Source organism: Heterodontus francisci, chromosome 6, assembly GCF_036365525.1.
Source record: "Heterodontus francisci isolate sHetFra1 chromosome 6, sHetFra1.hap1, whole genome shotgun sequence".
NCBI lineage: Eukaryota > Metazoa > Chordata > Chondrichthyes > Heterodontiformes > Heterodontidae > Heterodontus > Heterodontus francisci.
In genome coordinates, this window is record NC_090376.1 from 52016020 (window position 1) to 52039222 (window position 23203).

General features: G+C 41.2%; 1 protein-coding gene across 1 annotated transcript in view; it reads left to right on the forward strand.

Annotated features, from left to right (window-relative positions):
* The window catches only part of LOC137371299 (palmitoyltransferase ZDHHC20-B-like), a 103294-nt gene extending 80669 nt beyond the window's left edge, over window positions 1-22625 (forward strand). Inside the window, exons 10-13 of the mRNA XM_068033642.1 lie at window positions 5703-5792; window positions 13997-14112; window positions 19457-19520; window positions 19973-22625. Coding sequence (XP_067889743.1) covers window positions 5703-5792; window positions 13997-14112; window positions 19457-19515 — 265 coding nt within the window. The 3' untranslated portion in view covers window positions 19516-19520; window positions 19973-22625. The remainder of the gene's footprint in view (window positions 1-5702; window positions 5793-13996; window positions 14113-19456; window positions 19521-19972) is intronic.
* Window positions 22626-23203: the final 578 nt, after the last annotated feature.

The following is a 23203-nucleotide window of genomic DNA, read 5'->3' on the forward strand; positions in this document are numbered from 1 at the left end:
AATATTGCGTGCAATTCTGGTCGCCACACTACCGGAAGGACGTGGAGGCTTTGGAGAGGGTACAGAGGAGGTTTACCAGGATGTTGCCTGGTCTGGAGGGCATTAGCTATGAGGAGAGGTTGGAAAAACTCGGACTGTTTTCATTGGAACGATGGAGGTGGAGGGGCGACATGATAGAGGTTTGCAAAGTTATGAGCGGCATGGACAGAGTGGATAGTCAGAAGCTTTTTCCCAGGGTGGAAGAGTCAGTTACTAGGGGACATAGGTTTAAGGTGCGAGGAGCAAAGTTTAGAGGGGATGTGCGAGGCAAGTTTTTTACACAGAGGGTGGTGAGTGCCTGGAACTTGCTGCCAGGGGAGGTGGTGGAAGCAGATACGATAGCGATCTTTAAGAGACATCTTGACAAATATATGAATAGGAAGGGAACAGAGGGATATGAGCCCCGGAAGTGCAGAAGGTGTTAGTTTCGGCTGGCATCACGATCGGCGCAGGCTTGGAGGGCTGAATGGCCTGTTCCTGTGCTGTACTGTTCTTTGTTGTTCTAAGACAAACAATAAAATAAGAAATATAAGTAGGATTGAATATTCTGGGCTTCAAGGAATGATTGTCAGGGTGCGAGTGGCTCTATGTGGTCCCAAACTGGACACTTCCTGCTTTATGCCAAGTTGCACAACAAAGTAAACATACTTCACCTTTACTGGGTGTAGCTGTTTCAGGTATTTAAAAGAATGCAGAGAAGTGGAATTGATGTCGTAGAAGTTCAGCCATGCGTTTATTGAATGGCAGAGCAGGCTCAATGGTTCAGTTTGGTATTGTTAGATATATGGACAAATGTGTTTTATATTAATGGAAAACTTTAATTTTAATGGTCTATATTTCTGTTAAATATATATTGGAAATTTGATTAATTTCTTTAAAGCTCTAGGTCATGGGAAATAATTTATACTGCAGATTTGTTGACAGGTTTGATGCAGAATTCTGAATTATTACAATGTAAATTTATCCTTGATTGAAATGACTCACTGGATACATACACTGCATGGTGTGGTACAAAGCCATACAGAGCTGGAAAGTCCCAGGTTCAGTTCTTCACTTGTGTGGAATTAACTGATCTCACCCAAGGTGACAGGGCCATTCAGTTTAACTTTTTTGCCCCCGAGTGAGAGAAAGAAAAGTCAGCTATTTCCCAGTGCCTCTTCCTGAAACATGCATGTGAGATGTCTGTTGACGACAGGCTTAGGATTGATGCTGCCATGATCAAAAAGTCTGTTGACTTTATATCACAGAAATTTTGAAGAATGGCCTGTGGAACCATGCTACAACTTGAACCTTTGTGACAAGAGTAAAAGAAAGCAGCAATTATTATTTCTGGTGATGTTTTTAAATAGCTAATAAAAAATAAAAATGTTCTTGCATTCAATTGAGAATTCTCCTAGTTTAATATATTGAATGTGTAAAAATAAAAATCTAGTGCTTTATTATTTAATTCATTCGTGGGATATGAGTGTCACTGGCAAGGCCAGCATTTATTGCCCATTGCTAATTGCCTTTGAGAAAGTGGTGGTGAGCCACCTTGAGCCACTGCAGTCGATGTCGTATACATACACCCACAGTTCTATTAGGGAGTGAGTTCGAAGATTTTGACCCAACGACAGTGACGGAGCATCGATATACTTCCAAGTCAGGATGGTGTGTGACTTGAGGGAAAGTTACAGGTGATAGTGTTCCCGTGCATCCGCTGCCCTTGTTCGTCTAGGTGGTGGAGGTCGCAGGTTTGGAAGGCGCTGTGAAGGAACCTTGCAAGGTACTGTGTTGCATCTTGTAGATGGTACACACTGCTGCCACTGTGCGTCAGTGGTGGAGAGAGTGAATATTTAAGGTAGTGGATGGGGTACTGATCAAGCGGGCTGCTTTGTCCTTGATGGTGTTAAGCTTCTTGAGTGTTGTTGGAGCTGCAGTCATCCAGGCAAGTGGAGACTATTTGATCACACTCCTGACTTGTGCCTTGTAGGTGGTGGACAGGCTTTGGTGGGTCAGGACATGAGTTACTTGCTGCAGAATTCACAGCCTTTGACCTGCTCTCATAGCCACAATACTTATATGGCTGGTCCAAATAAACTTCTGGTCATTGGTTGCCCCCCTCCCCTCACCTCAGGATGTTGTTGTGGGAGATTAATAGTCATAGTCATTACAGCACAGAAGGAAGCCATTTGGCCCATTGAGACTATGTCACCACTCTGTAGGGCAATCCAATCAGTGCTATTCCCCCATTCTATCCCCATAGCCCTGCAAATTTTCCCTCAAGCGCCCATCCAATTTCCTCTTGAAATTCATCATCTTCACTTCCTCCACCCTCATAGGCAGCAAGTTCTAGGTCATTACCACTCGCTGCATGAAAGGTTCTTCCTCACATACTCCCTGCATTTCTTGCCCAAAACCTTAAATCTATGTCCCCTAATCCTTGTGCCATCAGTTAACGGGAAGAGCTTTTTTTTTGTGTACCTTATCTAAACATGTCATAATCTTGTACAGCTCTATCAAATCTCTCCTTAATCTCGTTTTGCTCTAAGGTGAACAACCCCAGCGTCTCCAACCTAGCCTTGTAGCTAAAATTCCTCATCCCTGGAACCATTCGGTATATCTTCTCTGCACCCTCTCAAGGATCTTCACATCTTTCCTAAAGTATGATTACCAAAACTGGACACAATACTCTAGTTGTAGACTAACCAGAACTTTGTAAAGGTTCAGCATAACTTCCCTGCTTTTGTACTTAATACCTCTATTTCCGAAGCCCAAGATCCCATATGGTTTGCTGACTACTCTCTCAATATATCCTGCCACTTCAAAGGTCTATGCATATGAACCCCTAGGTCCCTCAATCCCTGTATAATCTTTAGAACTGTGCCATTTAGTCTATAATTGCCTGTATCTATTCTTTCTGCCAAAATGCATCTCCTCTCAGTTCTGTGCATTAAATTCCATCTGCCCATTCTGCTAGCCCATCTGTGTCCAGTGGCAGTCGATTAGTATCATCCTCACTGTCTGCCACACCTTCATGTTTGGCATCATTGGCAAATTTTGAAATTTTACTCTATATTCCAATAGCCAAGTCATTTATATAAATCAAAAAAAGCAGTGGTCCTAGCACTGACCCTTGGGGAACACCATTGTTTACCATCCTTCAGTCTGAAAAACAACCATTTACCAAGACACTTTGTTTTCTGTCCTTAAGCCAGTTTTTTTATCCAAGCTGACACTGATCTCCTATTCCATGAGCCTCAATTTTGTTAACCAGCCTTTTATGTCGCATTTTGTCAAACGCTTTTGAAATCCATTGCTTTCCCTTCAGTAACCTCCTCTGTTCATCAAAATATTCAGTTAGATTAGTCGAGCACGATCTGCCTTTTACAGATCTATGCTGGCTTTCCTTAATTAATTTAAACCTCTCTAAGTCCCTGATTCTTGTCTCTAAAACATTACCCACCACAAATGTTAAACTGACTGGCCTGTAGTTACTAGGAATGTCCTCACACCCTTTCTTGAATAAGGGTGTTACGTGTACCACTCTCCAATCATCTGGCACCTCCCCTGTATCTAGGGAAGATAGGAAGATTATAGCAAACGCCTTCAGCTATCTCCACCCCCTTTTCCTTGAGCAACCTGGGATATGAGCTATTCGGACCAGGTGACTTATCCACTGTAAGCATAGCCAGCCTTTCCAGTAAATCCTTCTGATCGATTTTCATCCCATCCATTACCTCTACCATCTTCGCTTCTACCAATTATATGTCAGCATCTTCTTCCTTAGTAAACACTGATACAAAGTACTCGTTAAGTACTGTACACTTGCCCCTCTGTTTCCCTAATAGGCCCCACACCACCTCTTACTATTTACATGTCGGTAGAAGATCTTTAGGTTCCCTTTTATGATAACTGCTATTCTATTCTCATATTCTCTCTTTGCCAGTCTTATTTATCTCTTCACTTCCCCTCTTAACGTGTTGTATTTGGCCTGGTTCTCGCTTGAGAATTTACCTGACATGCATCATACACCCTCTCTTTTTTGTTTCTTCATATTCTCTCTCTCTCTGCATCATCCAAGTAGCCCTGGTTTTGGTTCCCTTACATTTTGCCCTTGTTGGAATGTACCTGAAATCTCTCCTTAAAGATCATCCATTGTTCCATTACAGTTTTTCCTGTCAATCTTTTCTTCCATTTTACCCTGGCTAGATTCCCTTTTGTCCCATTGAAGTTAGCCCTCTTCCAATTTAGAAGTTCTGCTTTAGATTGTTCCTTGCTCCTCTTCATTATTAATCTAAGCTTTATGACATAATCACTCTTACCCAAATGTTCCCCCACAGACACTTCGTCAACTTGACCCACCTCGTTCCCCAGCATCCAGTAATACCACCTTCCTAGTTGGACCAAGAACATACTGATCAAGGCAATTCTTCTGAACACATTTCAGAAATTCTTCCCCATCCTTATCCTTTACTCTGATATACCAATTGATATTTGGGTAATTAAAGTCTCCCAATATCACCACTATAGTTTTTGCACATCTCTGTGATTTCCCTGCAGATTTGCTCCTCTATATCTCTCTCTCTCTATTTGGAGGCCTGTAGAATACCCTCAGTAACGTGATCATACCCTTTTTCTTCTCAACCCTAACCAAAAGGATTCAGTCTTTGCCTCCTCAAGGGCATCCTCCCTTTCCAACACGACAATGTCTGCCCTGATCAGTACTGCCACCCCGCATCTCGTTTTTCCTTCCCTATCTTTTCTGAACACTTTGTATCCCTGAATATTAATTGCCCAATCCTCACCATTTTAAGCCACATTCCCATTATTGTCACTACATCATATTCCCACATGGCTATTTGTGCTTGTAACTCGCCAACCTTGTTCACCACACTTAGTGCATTTACATATGTGCATTGCAAACCAGCGATGGTAATGCCCTTGAATGTCCAAGGGCGAGGGTTTGATTCTCTCTTGGTGGATATGGTGGTTGCCTAGAACTTGGCTAGCTGAGGGTGGACTCTAGGTAGTAATCATCAGGAAGTTTCCTTGCCCATGTTTAACCTAGTGCCATGAGACTTCATGGGGTCCGGAGTCAATGTTGAGGACTGTGTACTGCTGTTCTGCCACCTCTTGTGGGACAAGGCATACACAGGGCTGGTAGTGGAGGAGTCTGGAACTAGCTGAAAGGTATGATTCTGTGAGTATGACTCTTTCAGGCTGTTGCCAGCTCTCCCAATTTTGACACAAGACTACCGAAGTTAGTGCGGAGGACTTTGATGGGTTGACTGGCAGGTTGTGCCGAGGTTGATGCTGTGTGGTCAATCGGTTTTCTTATTTAACATTTCTGTAGCAGTATTAGAACTTGCTGGGCCATTTCAGAGAGCTGTTAAGAGTCAACCACATTGCTGTGGATCTGGAGTCACATGTAGGCCAGACCGGGTCAGGATGGCAGATTTCTTTCCCTGAAGGACATCAGATGGGTTTTTACAACAATCTGATAGTTTCATGATCATCGTTACTGAGACTTCCGTTTTTATTACCGTTTTATTAACTAATTGGATTTAAACCCCCCTCTCTTTCCCCCCCCCCCCCTCCCCCAAGAGGAAACTAACTTAGTATGTTAATTACTGGTTTAAATGCTCCATCCATGTTTGAATATGACTGTTTTTATTTTTCAGCCTAGGTGATGGGTGTTCTTATCCAACCCGCCTGATCAGTCAAGATCCAGAACAACCCAACACAATCAACCACACTGAACCTGCCAAAAAGTATATTTGCTACTTTTATTTATAAATATCTATTAATATTCTCATTAGTTAACTCTATTTGCTGTCTATTGAATTTTTTATGAGCAAAATGTTCTAGCAATATCAGAATTATCTGATACAGCAAGCAGTAACAGGCAAGCTTCCAAGTGCAACATTTATATTGGACAAATACTTGTTGCAATAGAAAATTGACAGGCCCATCTTTCAAATCCAGTATAACTCAAGATTGAGGAGTGCCCATCCATTTGGTTTTCTTCTCTCCTACTGTTGCAGTTTTCATTATTAAAATGCGTTTGCTTTCCTATTTGAATCTGACATATTTCTTAAAGCACATCATTTATAGATGATTAACCTTTTCTGATTCCCAATGAAAGGATGAAGTAATTATTGGAAACCGATTATTTGTTGCTACTGCCAGGATTAGTTTTATATGCGCCTCCCTAGGCATTGTGGTACATATCTATGTATACAAAATTATGAGGGGCGTGGATAGGGTAGGTAGGAAGAAACTTTTTCCTTCAGCGGACGTGTCAATAACCAGGGGTCATAGATTTGCAGTAAGGGGCAGGAGGTTTAGAGGGAATTTGAGGAAAAAAAATTTCACCCAGAGGGTGGTTGGTATCTGGAACACACTGCCTGAAGGAGTGGTAGAGGCAGGAACCCTCAACATTTATGAAGTATTTAGATGAGCACTTGAAACGCCTTAGCAAACAAGGCTACAGGCCAAGTGCTGGAAAATGGGATTAGAATTGATGGGCTTAATGGCCGGCGCGGACACGGTGGGCCGAACGGTCTGTTTCTTTGCTGTATAACTCGATGACTCTATCAAAGGCAAAAGCTTGGATGCCCTGCTTAATGCCTTGTACAAATTCAGCATTACTTTACCTTATACTTAATGCCCCTATCTATTTAAGCAAGAATCCCATTGCATTTTTCTGTATGTTTTCGCTTATAAAGATCCATGTAACTGCATACCCTAATCTCTCATTACCCACTCTGCTCATCTAGAGCATGGAGGAGATTTTCATCTGCCCTGCACCAGACAAATCAGTATTCCACTGGTACAGACTTGAACTATTACATCATGTGTCTGTACCCATTGTGCTGCCTGGGCTTCTATGTGAGCGTTAATTGAAATTATGCAATTTCTGTCACCTTTAACTCTCTTTTTTCATTTTCCTTATTATTTTGAATAAGAGCAGGCGTGCTTTCCACCTCCCCCCCCCCCCCCCCCCCCCCCGCCCCCAACCTAAAGGGATCTGATCTACTTGCTCCTGCAACCTGCTGCAGAGTTCTCCCCAACCAAGTGGAAGCCAAGCCTGTCAATCAGGCTGACTTCCTGGCAGGGAGCCTTTCAAGGAGAAAGGACATTCACTGTAGAATTAAAATGCCACAGCATGCAAGGAAACCTGGGTTTCCTGTCCGTAACTCCAGCCCCATCTACACAACTGACCCCGTTAATATCCAGGCTGTTGTGTTTACGCAGTTGGACAGATTTTTGATTAACAAGGGAGTAAAGGGTTATGGGGGGCAGGCAGGAAAGTGGAGTTAAGGCCGCAATCAGATCAGCCATCATCTTATTGAATGGTGGAGCAGGCTGGAGGAGCTGAATGGCCTGCTCCTGCTCCTATTTCATGTGTTCTTACATACAGAGAAATGAAAACAATTACCATATGTTTCCTCTGGGTAGAAATGTAACTTTTGTCTTTATAAACCTTATTCACAGTCACCCCCTTGACCTTGCCATTTGATGTCTTGCTAGTCCCATTGTATCAATCACATTTACGACCATCTCCGATCACTTCCTTGTATCACTCTCTACCCACATCCTTAACAGATATCTTTGCAGCATCCTTAAACACGGGTGAGGTCCCGGAGGACTGGAGAATTGCTAATGTTGTCCCCTTGTTTAAGAAGGGTAGCAGGGATAATCCAGGTAATTATAGACCGGTGAGCCTGACGTCAGTGGTAGGGAAGCTGCTGGAGAAGATACTGAGGGATAGGATCTATTCCCATTTGGAAGAAAATGGGCTTATCAGTGATAGGCAACATGGTTTTGTGCAGGGAAGGTCATGTCTTACCAACTTAATAGAATTCTTTGAGGAAGTGACAAAGTTGATTGATGAAGGAAGGGCTGTAGATGTCATATACATGGACTTCAGTAAGGTGTTTGATAAGGTTCCCCATGGTAGGCTGATGGAGAAAGTGAAGTCGCATGGAGTCCAGGGTGCACTAGCTAGATGGATAAAGAACTGGCTGGGCAACAGGAGACAGAGAGTAGCAGTGGAAGGGAGTTTCACAAAATGGAGAGACGTGTGACCAGTGGTGTTCCACAGGGATCTGTGCTGGGACCACTGTTGTTTGTGATATACATAAATGATTTGGAGGAAAGTATAGGTGGTCTGATTAGCAAGTTTGCAGACGACACTAAGATTGGTGGAGTAGCAGATAGTGAAGGGGACTGTCAGAATACAGCAGAATATAGATAGATTGGAGAGTTGGGCAGAGAAATGGCAGATGGAGTTCAATCAGGGCAAATGCGAGGTGATGCATTTTGGAAGATCCAATTCAAGAGTGAACTATACAGTAAATGGGAAAGTCCTGGGGAAAATTGATGTACAGAGAGATTTGGGTGTTCAGGTCCATTGTTCCCTGAAGGTGGCAACGCAGGTCAATAGAGTGGTCAAGAAGGCATACGGCATGCTTTCCTTCATCGGACTGGGTATTGAGTACAAGGGTTGGCAAGTCATGTTACAGTTGTATAAGACTTTGGTTCGGCCACATTTGGAATACTGCATGCAGTTCTGGTCGCCACATTACCAAAAGGATGTAGATGCTTTGGAGAGGGTGCAGAGGAGGTTCCCCAGGATGTTGCCTGGTATGGAGGGCGCTAGCTATGAAGAGAGGTTGAGTAGATTAGGATTATTTTCATTAGAAAGACGGAGGTTGAGGGGGGACCTGACTGAGGTGTACAAAATCATGAGAGGTATAGACAAGGTTGATCGCAAGAAGCTTTTTTCCAGAGTGGGGGATTCAAATACTAGGGGTCACGAGTTCAAAGTGAGAGGGGAAAAGTTTAGGGGGGGATATGCGTGGAAAGTTCTTTACGCAGAGGGTGGTGGGTGCCTGGAACGCATTGCCAAAGGAGGTGGTAGACGCGGGCACAATAGCGTCTTTTAAGATGTATCTAGACAGATACATGAATGAGCAGGAAGCAAAGAGATACAGACCCTTAGAAAATAGGCGACATGTTTAGATAGAGGATCTGGATCGGCGCAGGCTTGGAGGGCCGAAGGGCCTGTTCCTGTGCTGTAATTTTCTTTGTTCTTTGTTCCACGCCCCAACCTTACCTCCTCCTGTACCCACCCCAGAAAAATAATCCTCAATTCACTTACAACTGCATTTTCAAAATCTCAACTGTCTAGTCTATGGCCTTTCATTTGCTACAACATTTCTGAAGCTACTGATTTGCACAACTGCAACCTCACTTCTACCTTCGATGCGCTAGTCCCCCAAAAAACCATTACTCTCTCTCTCCCTGGCGATTCCCCTTGGATGGCCCTCATCTGCTGTCACTTAAGTCCAAGGGAGGCAGGCTTAAAAGGATATGGCAGACAACTAATTGAGCCATCCACCGTCTGATCTGGCTGGACCATGTAAAGCACTTTCAGGTCCTGCTTTCATCTATAACTGCTCAATATTCCAGGATCTTTCTGGAATGCAAATATAGCCACCACTTCTTTTCTCTACTGCAGACAGCCTTAAATCCCTCTCCCCTGTCTCTTCTGCCCTAACCTCCAATAATAAGGGCAAGGAGTGCATGGACTTGTCACTGAGATCAAGACCGTCCGGTCTGCCGTCTCTGTCACAACTCTTCCTTCCATGAGCTCACCGGGCCAAACTTCCTCTTACGTTTCCCCCTTCTGTAGCCCTGAACTTGCATCTTTGTAGTTTCTCTCCTATCTTTCCTTGTGTCCTCTCCAAGCTCATCTTGTCCACAAGATCCACCTTCTGCTCCCTCGACCCTTTTCCCACTAAACTGCTGATCACCCAACTCCCCATCCAGGCCGCATGTTAGCTGATATTGTTAACTGTTATCTTCAGGTGTTGGCCTTCTCTCCTTTAAATCTGTTGTCATTGCCCCTCTCAAAAAATCAACCCTTGACCCCACCATTCTTCCTAACCTCCACCCCATCTCCAACCTCCCTTTCCTCTCCCCAAAGTCCTTGAATGCGTTCTTGCCTCTCAAATCCATTCCCATATTTCTCAGAACTCCATGTTTGAATCCCGCCAATCAGGTTTCTGTGCCTGTCATAGTACCTAAATGGCTCTTGTCAAAGTCACAAATGACATCCTATGTGATCTGACAAAGATAAACTTCCTTTCCTTGTCAACCTTGACCTGTCTGCTGCCTTTGGCATAATTGACCACGCCATTCCCATCCAATATCTCTCCACAGTTGTCCAGCTGGGTGGAACTGCTCTCAAATGGTTCCTCTCTTATCTATCTAATTAGATCCAGAGCATCCCTTGCAATGGCTTCTTCTGCTCCGCATCGTTGCCTCTGGTGTCCCCCAAGCATCTTTCCTTGACACACTCCTATTTCTCATCTACATGCTGCCTCTCAGCAACATCATTCAAAAGCACAGTGTAAGTTTTCACATTTACGTTGACAACAGCCAGCTCTACCTCGCCACCACCTCTCCCAACTCTCCACTATTGCTAAATTACCAGGCTGCTTATCTAGCATCCAGTACTGGATGAGCAACATTCCCTCCAGTTAAATATTGGGAAGACTGAATCCATTGTTTTTGAGCTCTACTCCATTCCCTAGCTACCAACTCAGTCCCTCTCCCTGACAACTGTCTGAGACTAAACCACACTGTTCACAACCTTGGGATCACATTTCACCCTGAGATGAGCCTCTGACCACGTATTTGCACCATCACTAAGACTGCCTATTTCCACCTCTAACATGGCTTGACGTCGCCCCTGCCTCAGCTCATCTGCTGCTGAAACCATCATTCGTGCCTTTGTTACTTCTAGACTTGACTATTCCTAAACCTCTCTGGTCTCCCGCATTCTATCCTCTGTAAACTTAAGGTCATCCCAAAATTTGTCCTTGTCCTAACTTGTACCAAGTCCCATTCACCTATCACTCCTGTGCTCACTGGCCTACGTTGACTCCCAGTCAAACAGCATCTTGATTTTAAAATTCTCATCCTAGTTTTCAAACCTCTCCATGGCCTTGCCCCTTCCTATCTCTGTAATCTCCGCCAGCCCCAAAACCCTCTGATATCTGCACTCGTCTAATTCTGGCCTCTTAAGCATCCCCAATTTTAATCGCTGCACCATTGGTGGCCATGCTTTCAGTTGCCTAGGCCCTAAGCTCTAGAATTCCCTCTTTACACCTCTCTGCCTCTCTTGCTCTCTTTCTTTCTTTCTTTAAGACACTCCTTAAAACCTACCTCTTTAACCAAGCTTTTGGTCATCTTATCTAATATCTCTTATGTGGCTCGGTGTCATATATTTTGTTTTATAATGCTCCTGTGAAGCACCTTGGAATGTTATATTTATCCAGCACCTTTAACATAATAAAAGTTGTTGTCACTCCTGACTTTCTCCAAGATTTTTATAGGTCTGTAGTCACACAAACTCACTTTGATGAATCATTATGGCATGACCAGTGTTGTTGTGAGCAAGACCCCCAGAAATGTGGTAGTTCTACAAAATATCCAGCTACCAACTTGTTTACCATTTCGGAAACTAAGTAATCAACTTGACCCTGTTGTTTCACACTCTGTTCCTATCTTTGAGGCCCATTGTATAAACAAAGTTTTGTCAGACACAAACCACACATCTTGTACTTCAGACGTTAAATAGCCTAGTCAGCTACGAGCATACGAATTAGGAGCAGAAGTAGGCCACTCAACCCGTCGAGCCTGCTCCGCCTTTCAATAAGACCCTGATTGTGACCGCGACTCCACATTCCCACCAACCTCCGATACCCTTTCACCCCCTTGCTTATCAAGAATCTATCTACCAGCTAAATTGTACCTTGACTAATTAAACCCTGAAACACTCTGGGAATGAACAACTTTCATTATTTCTAGCTACAGTACAAATCCACAGGCCTCATCTTCAGAAAGAAAAAACAATTAAATGAGATTAATCCTATATATTTATGTATACACAAATGGGACTTCTTATACTGGTTTCTGGAGCCTCCGCTGCCCAGCTGCCTTCTAGTGTCCTAGAAATCTGAAACCCTTTCTTCACGTTTCTCAAGCCAATTGTGGATTTCTGTGATGTGCTCCCTAATTGATGTCATGCATTACACTGGGAGTAATCCTTCAGCTGCTACCACTATATCGAGTTAATGCCTAACTCCTCAAATTCTGTTGCAAAATCTTTATTCTGTGCTTTCCTAAATTGTTGGTTCCAACATAAACCTCCTCTGGGTTGCTCTGCTCACCCTCTTCAGAATTTTTTTCACCTGCTCTATTATATCCTCTTGTCTACATACCTAGGAATCAACAGACTATTTGGGGCTACCAGTTGTAACTGAAGCAGAGGCAACCCCACCCATAAGTAACACATACCCTTTCTCAACAGCATCGCCTCTTTGCTCCCCCCTCCCCATAGATTGTCCTCGACACTCGAGTTCCAGAAACATCCACGTCATGCAAACTCCACACCTGATTTCCATTATTTGCCATAATCAATTAACTCAAAAATGCTAACTTCTCTTCCAAGTAACTATTTGTTCCATGGTGTTTTCATGATGCCTGTGATTTTTGTCCTCTGTCACTATTATTGTTTATATCATAGGTGTCCAGCACCATATCCTTATCAAGCAAGTTCATACCATCAGCAGTTTCCCACATTGGTTGATTAGGATATATACTTAAGTTCCCAGAAGTTGCAGGGTGTTTGGACTGTCTACCATGGTGTTTCACATATATTCTCATAAAATCAGTGGTAGTTGGTAGATAGTGAGAATTACACAGCAATGCAATAGCAGGCATTATTGGAATTCTCCGTTTGTCTGATATCTTCTGTGAAAAGTATTTAACACTTCCTTATATTTGTGTATAATTTTTTGCTATTCAACATGAGATGTCAGTGCTGAAGAGTGGCAGAAGTTTTCGTTTTGGTCGCCTTGTGCCATCATCAGGCACTCTAGTCAAGTTTTTCCACACATCATGTGCAGATTAAAGCCTCTTTTCAACTTCTACAGTGTACTTTAACCCCAATTTTAAAATCCTCAAATAAAAACAGTTTTTTTTATTCGTTTCATGGGATTTGGGTGTTGCTGGCCAGCATTTATTGTCCATCCCTAATTGCCCATGAGAAGGTGGTGGTGAGCTGCCTTCTTGAACCGAAAATGCTGGAAATGCTCAGCAGGTCTGGCAGCATTTGTGGAGAGAGAAAGAGTTAACGTTTCAGGTCAATGACCCGTCATCAGAATTCATCCTTGTGTTCAAATCTCTCCATGGCTTTGCCCTCTCCCTATTTCTGTAACCATCTCCAGTCCTACAACCCATTATGAACTCTGCATTCCTCCAACTCTGGCTTCTTATACATCGCCCAATTCCTTCATCCCATTATTGGCGATCGTGCCTTCAGCCATGTGGCTTAAGTTCTGGAATTTCCTTCCTAAACCTTTTCATCTCACTCTCCTTTAACACATTGCTTGAAGTCTGTCTCACCTGTGCTACTGTCGTCTTCTTTGACTTGGTGTCAATAGATGTCTCATTATGCTCCTGTGAAGTGCCAGGACTTGGGCACAAAAGTCAAGGCTGACACTCTAGTGCAGTACTGAGGACATCTGCCATCATTCGGGTGAAGAGTTAAACTGAGACACCATCAGCCTCTCAGGTGATTGTAAAAGATCCCATAGCACTATTTTGAAGAGCAGGGGTGTCCTGGCCAATATTTATCTCTCGATCAACATCACAAAAACAGATTATCTGGTCATTATCAGGTTGCTGTTTGTGGGAGCATGCTGTGTGCAAATTGGCTGCCCCGTTTCCTGCATTACAACAGTGACTACACTTCACAATTACTTCATTGGCTGTAAAGCACTTTGAGATGTCCGGTGGTCATAAAAGGTGCAAGTCTTTCTTTTCTTGGAGTGTTTTACTATATTAAAAGCTCTATCTTAATGCAAGCTGTTGTAATTGATGATATTCTTTATCACAGTATTGCAGATGGACAGTCGCTTCCTCCCAGACCGCTGAGTGAATCTCAAAATCGATTGTTAGGAGTGACTGAACAGCACTGGGTAGATGACGAATCAGATGAAGAAAGTTCCAAAGGTGATATTTTCCTCAGTGTTACGCATTGTTGGCTATATATGTTGATAAAGAATATATTTATTTTGAATTAAAAGACATATTACTTGGATAAGAAGAATTGGCTTGAAAAGTAACCTCTTGTACATATGCATTCCCCTTCATTTTGTAGATGTTCAGTTTTAAAATGTTCATGTGTTTTCAAATCCTTCCAGGGCCTGGCCTCTCCCTATCTCTAATCTCCTCCAGCCCCACAACCTCCAAGATGTCTGCGCTCCTCTAATTCCGGTCTCTTGAGCATCCCTGATTTCAATCCACCATTGATGGCCATGCTTTGACTGCCCAGGCCCTAAGCTCTGGAATTCCCTCCATAAACACCTCTGCCTCTACCTCATTTTCATCCTTTAAAACGCTCCTTAAAACCTACCTCTTTGACTAAACTTCTGGTTATCTGCCCTAATATCTCCTTACTTGGCTCATTGCCCGATTTTGTTTAATAATGCCTCTGAAGTGCCTTGGGCCATTTTTTTACGTTAAAGGTGCTGTATAAATACAGGTTGTTTTCTGCTGATATTTTCTATTGTCAAGCCAGTTTTCAGTTTTTCTGGCTAAATGGTCTTTAATTCACCAATCTGTAGTCTTTACAAGTATCACATGCATTTTTATTAAATACCTTCAGAAGACCACTTTAAATTATATGGACTAGATGCCCTGATCCACTAAGTTTGTTACCACCATCTTAGAATTCCAGAAGATTTGTTTGAATTGTTTCTTCTAACTCTTGGCCTCTTAAGACCTTCAGATGACCAATGATATGCTTTTGTGCATTTTTTCATACAATAATGTTAGGCTAACTAGTGTTCGAGGAGTCTAAAGGTTACGAAAGCATGGATAAGAGTTATGTTGGTGGAGGGGACGAGGTAAGCAACGTTAGAGGTGATAAATTAGTGATCTTGGTGATGGATAGCTTGTTCGGTTTGAGCCCCAGATCTGAGTTGAACATGATGCCAAGATTGCATATACCTTTTGGGGCAATTAGCACAGTTTTTGGCAGAGGCCATAAATGATTGTTTCAGTCTTCCAGTTGTCCTGTTGAAGGCAATTCTCTCTCATCATAATTTAATGTCAGGCAACAGTCGATAGCACAGAAGTAGCTGTGGGAATAAGGCACTGATTAAAAAATGCTCTTTTTTGTGATAAACCCATTTTCAGCTGTATTAATCAAACTGCACCAAGTTCTCTCTCAAATACAGCGAGGATTTTTTAAAACAAATTTTTACAAGTTTTAAAACGCTGCATGTTGTGCTGCTTCACAACAGATTTTGTGCTCTGAGATGCAAATGAGTTTAAGCAGAAACTTGAGGGGAAAAAAGCACTTCTCAAAACTTGTGCAGTTTTGAGTGCAATTTGCATCCAAAGCAGAAATGTGACCCCTAGCAAAGGGATAGGGCTGAGTGCCAGCTACATCCTGAAGGAACCTGACCCCATTCCTACAGATAGGGGTCACGTTTCTGCTTTGGGTGCAAATTGCACTCAAAATTGCACTAGTTTTGAGAGGTGCTTTTTTCCCCTCAAGTTTCTGCTTAAACTCATTTTGCATCTCGCTGAGCACAAAATCTGTTGTGAAGCAGCACGATAGGGCAGAGTCTTAAAATGTTTTAAAATATGTTTTTAAAATAAATTCCTCGCAGTTTTTGAGAGAGAACTTGATGCAGTTTAATACAGCTGAAAATGGGTTTATCACAAAAGAGCATTTTTAATCAGTGTCAATCCACCACCTGAGTAATCTGATTTTAAGTACTTAAAATGTCTTTTTCCAGAAAAGTATACAGCAGCATTTGCTGGTACTGTGGTATGTTTCCTAATACATTTAAGGAAAATTACTTTCCAAGGTTTTTAAAACATGCCTGTTAGTGTTTGTATGCCCAAAAGAACCAGTTTAAATTTTAGAGCAGCCTCTGAGGCCTGCGAGCAAGTGTAACTAGCAGAAACTCCCAGTGGTGATTAATTCATCCTTGGGGCATGGCCAGCTCTGCTGACTTCCAGCATGATTTCTTTTTCGACTAGGACAAAAGATTGCAGAAACTCGATTTTCACTTAAAATTCTGCAATTTTTTTGCGTGCTATGCCGATTCAGGGCAAATTGTGCTGAAAATCCAATGCAACCAAGTGGAAACTTTACCCCATGATGTCACCAAGAGTCAGAATGTAAGTGAGGGACTGAGGCAGAATAGTGAATAGCTTTTATCTAAACAGGAGGAGAAATCGATCTTTGTGATGTGTTGGCTACTTTGGCACAGCTAAAAGTGCAAACATGCAGGACTGTCCCACGAAGCTGGACAGCTGGTAGAGAAGGACCATGTTGAATACCACGGAGACGACTGAGCTGCAGTCATACTCAGAGAATACCATTGGTGCTTTTAATTACTATAGTCTGTGAGCTCTGAGCATGATGGAAACTTGACTGAAGGGATTTTCAAATAGGGAGCTGTGGAAAGAGGAGGCATGGAGTTAGTAAGCAATGACCTGCTAAAAGGACTTGGAAAGAAAAGGGAGGTTAGGGAAGGGCAAGAGAAGTATGCTTGCATATGAATGGTTGATTTAATGAGTTACTTCATAGCCACACTTTGTAGGAATCTACACATGCTGTAGATTCCTGCACTAATATGACTGGATTTGGAATTTGTGCGCAATTTCTATCAGAGAAGAATATTAAAAAAATTTCATACATTTGTCATTTCCAGATGCTCAATATTTCTACTTTCACCTGTAAAAGAAGCCATCAGATCTTGGACAAGCCATCAGCTACTAACCTAGCTTTAAAAAAAAATCTTTGATTCGTCATGTTTTTTGGTACATTCAAACTAACTAATTATCTCTTATCTCTCTTACTGATTTTAGTGGTCCTCAACTAATTTTTATATGCTCTTAAACTTCACCCTACTTTTTGTTTAGGTTTGAAGTATTTCTGCTTGACCTTGTTCAGCCACTGTGGTCTTGGTCTGCTGTTTCTTTTTCTCATCTCAATGTTTTATTAAAAGTTCTATTTTGTCCTATTAATTTGGGACCTATTTCATCCTCCTTAGAGCTCCTCTCAGACCACCGAAGTCTGCTTCCCTAAAATATTTCACCTTTGTATCTTATAATCCTTGAATACAATGTCAATGATCATCAGAACCCACTTAAGGTTTCTAATCACATCTAGCTTCTAAATATTTTACATGGAAATACATTGATGTTACAACACAGTCATTCCACCCAACCGGTTCATATTGGTGTTTGTCCTCCAAACAAGCAATAATCACATTTACCCTCCATCCATATCCTTTTAACCTCTTTTCCTTCATGCATTTAGCCAATCTAATCTTGTGTTGACAGAGTTTCTGCCTGAACTGCCAACCCTAAAGGAAATTCCACAGACTCAACTTTGAAGAAGCTTCTCAATTCTCCTGCATTTAACCATAAATCTATGGTTCCTCATTCGTGACCCTATCCCCACCCCCCACCTCTCAATTTGTGGAAATAGTCTGCTATCTATCCTGTCCCATCCTTTCATAACTACTATCATATCACCCATAATCTGTATCATTCTGATGGAAAAAAGATCCAATTTTTCAAGTCTTCCTTCATATTTCAATAAGTTGCTGCCCAGTATGTAGAAATATAAATTGTCTGGTACCCTTCCTAAATTGGCTATCATTCCTATAATGTGGAGTCCAATATTGCACTCAGTACTTTAACTGAGATTTTGTAAGGTTTTTTTATAGGCTTATCATTACCTCGTGGCTTTTATATTCTAAATCTCGTGATTGAATTATCTTTTTTTAAGATCTTTATTAATCCACTTTGCCTTTAATGACCTGTGAACCTCCATCCCAAATTCCCCTACTCTTCCAAAGCACCAGGCCTGTGTCCAGTCAAGGTATTACTGCAGTTATGTTTTTAACCAAAATGCATGACTTCATATCATCATCTTGAGTGCTGTTCTTCCAGTCCTTCCTTTTAATGGGTGGTTGTGGGGGACTGGGTAGGGGGTAATCCTTGATATCTATGAAGGTAGCTTCAACGGGTCCTAATTTCCTGCAAGGCAATAAGTGGCACTGCCATTAGTTAGACTTGCCGTTGCCTGTTTAATCATGATGATATTTTGTACGTAAATTGTTGAAAATGCAAGCTGATGAAGTTGCAGTGAAGGGAAAGCTGTCATCTGGGACCTGAATGAATAGGACATAACTGCAGATCTCATTAACCAATCTGATTGAAGGATTATGAAATTAACACCACAAAGACTGAGTAGGAAGTGTAAATTAGAGTGGTGAATTTAGTGCCAAATCAGATACAGAAAGAAAAATAGAGGGGGAAAGGAAGATTGGATTGAGAGCGAGAAAAGGGACACAAAGGAAAGGTTTTTTAAAAAATGTTAACTTAAAATTTTATATTTATGAAGTCTACAGTAGCAATTAATACTTCAAGGATTGAGACTTCACATTTGTAATTAATTTTTGACACCAGAGAGGTTGCTTGGCAGTAAGTAACACTTACCAAGTTGTCAAAAAAATACTTAAACTGAAATGGATAAAACTGAATTTTCTGTGGCTAACTTAATTCGTATCTACCCTGCAAATAAAACAACTTCATGCAATTGAATGCATTTGAATGATGAGCCTGACAACAAGGTGGTGTTTTTGCGAAGCATCATGGACAACAACGTTTGGATTTCCATATTTAACCGGGCATCTGCCCTTGCCTGAAATTGCTGTACCACTTGCGCATAAATGATGGCGAGCACCATTAGCCTCATCATTATTTTGACAACAAATTATGCCCCATGGTGTCTGCCTCTGAGAAGGGGTGCAGGCTGCCTGATATTTAGTAAGTCACCTATGAAGTGTGCACCATCTGGAACATTGCTGATGCCAGCCCTGACTCCTGACTTCCAGGCTGTGGCCTTGATAGACACTGTCCCCTCCCCCCAGCCTTCCCAGATGTCCAGGCTTCCCAAAGCCAGAGATTTTCCCTCTGCCTGATTGTGACAGTCCCCCAAGTTTCCCCCCCCCCCACTCCCCAAATCCATTCCCTTCGGCCTGCAATCATTCAGTTATCTGAGGGCCAGTGTAGCACTTGCAGATCTTTGTACCTTCTTCCCAGAGGACTCCTCCCACAGTGCTGGCCACATGGTAACTAGGCTTAGTATCTGAGGTTCCTCCGACCACCTCATTTATGCATGGGGCAACTTTGCCCAAAAACGGGTGCTCCAAAATTTCTAAGCCTAAATATTTTACCTAAACATTTCCAAATGAGAAAAATGGTCTGAAGCTCAAAATGTTCATTTTATTGCTTTTATCTTTTATCTCTCCAACATTTTCAGTTTCAAATCAAAATGCTGCAGTTTCAATAGACCAGGACTCAACAAAACATTCAACATAAAGAAGGTAAAAATAGTAAAAATATTACTAATTCTAACTGTAATAAGATCATAGTGGAAATATCACAATTTATAATGGCGGCTGCAGTCAATATTATCATATGGCATCATGTTTTGTAAAGTTAAGTACAAAATTTGCTTTCATATTTTTGCACAATCTGTCCATGCTGAGGTTATTTTTTATGCTTCATAATACTACAGATAAGGTCAATATATCAATGAGGCAGATCACTGGAGACTCTTTAAGACATGGTATTCTCACATGGTCATTTTTTTCTCTTTCTGTCCCAATACTGACATCTTTTGCCTTAATGAGCACAAAAGAAACTATATGCAGTCAGCTTATGGGGGAATTGGAAGGGGAAAGCAGTATCTAATTCTGTTGAAGTACCTTAAATAGATTAATTCCCTGCAAATGATATGTTATTGTCAAATCACTGTGTATGTTCTTCCATTTAGATGTTTCTGATACATGATGTTGAAACTGAAATGCTGCTCACTTCTCTGGATGAGGAAACTCTGTTGGAAGCTTGATTCTGATGACATATGAACAACTTCGTGTGTATCAGATTTTTTGTGCTATGAAACAGACATTAACAGTAATACTACCATGTTGAGAAAGGCAATAAATTCAAATCAACATAGCTTGTTATCTTAAATAATAACTTTATACAAAGGACTGTCAGATGCCAACGTGGTAGATGATACAAATGTAATCAGGGTCCTAGATTACCAAGTCCTCTTTGTCTGTCTGGACAGATCGTAAGACCATTATAATCTGTATCCTGCAACACAATAGTCTTACAGTAGATAGCCTACAGTTGTGATTTGAAATGTCCAATCACAAATCTATATTTTCATTAAATGATTGGATGTCTAGATGTGAGTAATCAGTCAGATGACTTGATTTTAACTTATACTTACTGCCAGGTTATAGTGTTACGGGATATAAAGGGCACTGAAAGGAGTTATTAACTTTTTTTTAAAAAAGCAATATATATATCAGATGTACAACATATATGTGGGATGCAAGGGACTAAGCTGTAAAAATTATATTGTACTTACAAGGATTTTAAAATAACTGTTCATGACTGCAAGCTGTAACATAAAATCAATTGCTGATGCAGGTCTGTACTTTAATCAAGCAAAAGCCAATAATCTTGAGGGGAAGTACGCTATTACTTCTCTAAATTTATGCAAGAAACTTTAAAAAACAGACTTTCTGCACTAACGTTTGATGTCCTTGTATGTATATTGTTAATCAGAGCTGCTGTGCTCCAAAGAACAGTTACTGTTTATGAAACACTTTTTATTTATTGTCGGCTCCAAATGAACAATAGTTTACAAATGCCATAAGGTTTTAGTATTTCCTTTTTTATTTCTGGCCAAGATTGCTAGTTATCTTGTTTGCTAGTTGTCTTTTTTTATATATGCCCGATAAAATGTTTTTTTTTAAATTTTACATTGTAGTCATTCATGTTCAGTAAATGTAGTCATCAATCAATAGAGGTGTAACTCAGAAATGGTTTGGGAAAAGATTGCTGATTGATTAAAATATATTATAGTAGACTTTATGCTTGACTATTTGACTTTTCAGTGTCTTGAACAGTTGATGTAACCACTGCTATGTACAATATATGAGTACTATGTAATTTTTTTAAATTGAAAAAGTTGCAATCCACACGCAACCAAACAATCGTATGCATTAGAAATGAGCACACCTAGTGAGATTAGAGGGGGCGGTGGGGGTGGGTGGGGGGGAGAAACTCTGATTTAGAACTGAGATGCTGTATCCTTTAATTCATTTGTAAATTGCTTCATGGGTTGCCTGCTGCTGTGCTTACCTTGAATTAGTAATTGTGGTACCTGAGAAAGCTTATAAAGGTGTATGATCCAATCACATAGCACATCCTCAGTATATGTGTTATGCTGTGTGTTGTCCAACTTGTTTTCCATTACAGGGCTAAGTTGAATGTATTTTACAGCCAGAGTCATAGAGTCATAGAGAAATACAGCACCGAAATAGACCCTTCGGCCCAACGAGTCCGCACCGACCATCAGCTACCCATTTATACTAATCCTACATTAATCCCATATCCCCCTCACATCTCCACCTTCCCTCAATTCTCATACCACCTACCTACACTAGGGGCAATTTACAATGGCCAATTTATCTATCAACCCACAAGTCTTTGGCATGTGGAGGAAACCGGACCACCCGGAGGAAACCCACGCGGTCACAGGGAGAACTTGCAAACTCCACACAGGCAGTACCCAGAACCGAACCCGGGTCGCTGGAGCTGTGAGGCTGTGGTGCTAACCACTGCGCCACCCCTAACATAGTAATGTATGTTCTCGTGATTGCAGCATAGGATTTTTCACCTTAAACTTATTTTATCAGGGCTCCGATGCATTCTTCAGACAAAAAGCATGAAAACATGCCTGTTACTAAAGTGACATTTTGCTATGGTATTTTTTAACTATTGTGTACAAGATCTGTGACATAAGCATTAAGCAGAAAAGTCATCTGCAATCATGAAATTTGTGACAGTATTAAGTGAACAAATAGATTTATACCAGAAAAAAAATCTATATAAGAATGCAATTGATCTTAAATCAACAATAGATGTTGTATTGATGATGTTTACCAACAGATTATCCAAATAAAAATGTAGAGATTGTTTGAATATAGTTTAATATAAATTGAAGTATAAACTAAGTGGTGTGCACTTTTTTTCTATCATTGTCAGCTTCTTTTCTCCCCCGTCTTTTGTGCTTATAGACAACTAAAATTTGTCCCGAGTACAGCCATGTTTCTGTAACATTTGCTTTATTAATAACTGAAGCCAATGTAACCAAATTAGTGCCAGTGGACAAGGATGAATTACATTTTTACTTAGCATCTTATACATACAAGCTGTATGTTTTTCCTCCAAAGGATAGCCAGATTAAAGTTAGTACATATATTACACACAGAATATGCATGTCTAGCTCCTTTTTCTGTCATTTCTAGACTATTCATGAGTTAAGTTGGCTACTATCTCTTTTGTTCAGTGAACCATGTCAATAAATGCAGAGAATGAATAAAAGCCAAAAGTGATTTTAAAAACGACATAGATCTTGTTATTTACTGTGACAACTGTGCTATGGATGTGCACTTGTCTTTAGTTGTACTATATTATGGCAAATGCATAATGTTGGATGTCCCAATAAATATGTGGGAAAGGGACAGAACTCCCCTTAATTTTGTGTTCGACATTGTATTGAAGTTGAACAATTGTACAAAGTACAAATGGAGCACTGTGCATATCATAAGGGAAAAAAATGTTAATTTAGCAGGAACATATTTTATAGTCATCACCCATCCTTGCTAATCTACATTGGCTTCCAGTCCCCTATTATCACAAATTAAAGCCTCTTATCCCTGTGTCCAAATACCTCCATGGCTTTGCCCTTCGCTGTCTCTCTAACCTTCTTTGACCAGCTCCCAAGAACTTTCTGTTCATTTGGCACTGGTCGCTTGTATGTTTTTCTCCCCCTCTACTTCCCCATCCTTCTTGAAAACTTACCTTGACCAAGATTTTGGCCTTCCCTCCTGATTGTTCCTCTTTGGCTCAACATCTGTTTTCTTTTGGGCCTCTGTGGGACATTTTTCTACATTAAAGACGTTGGCCTGGATTTTGTGGTAAT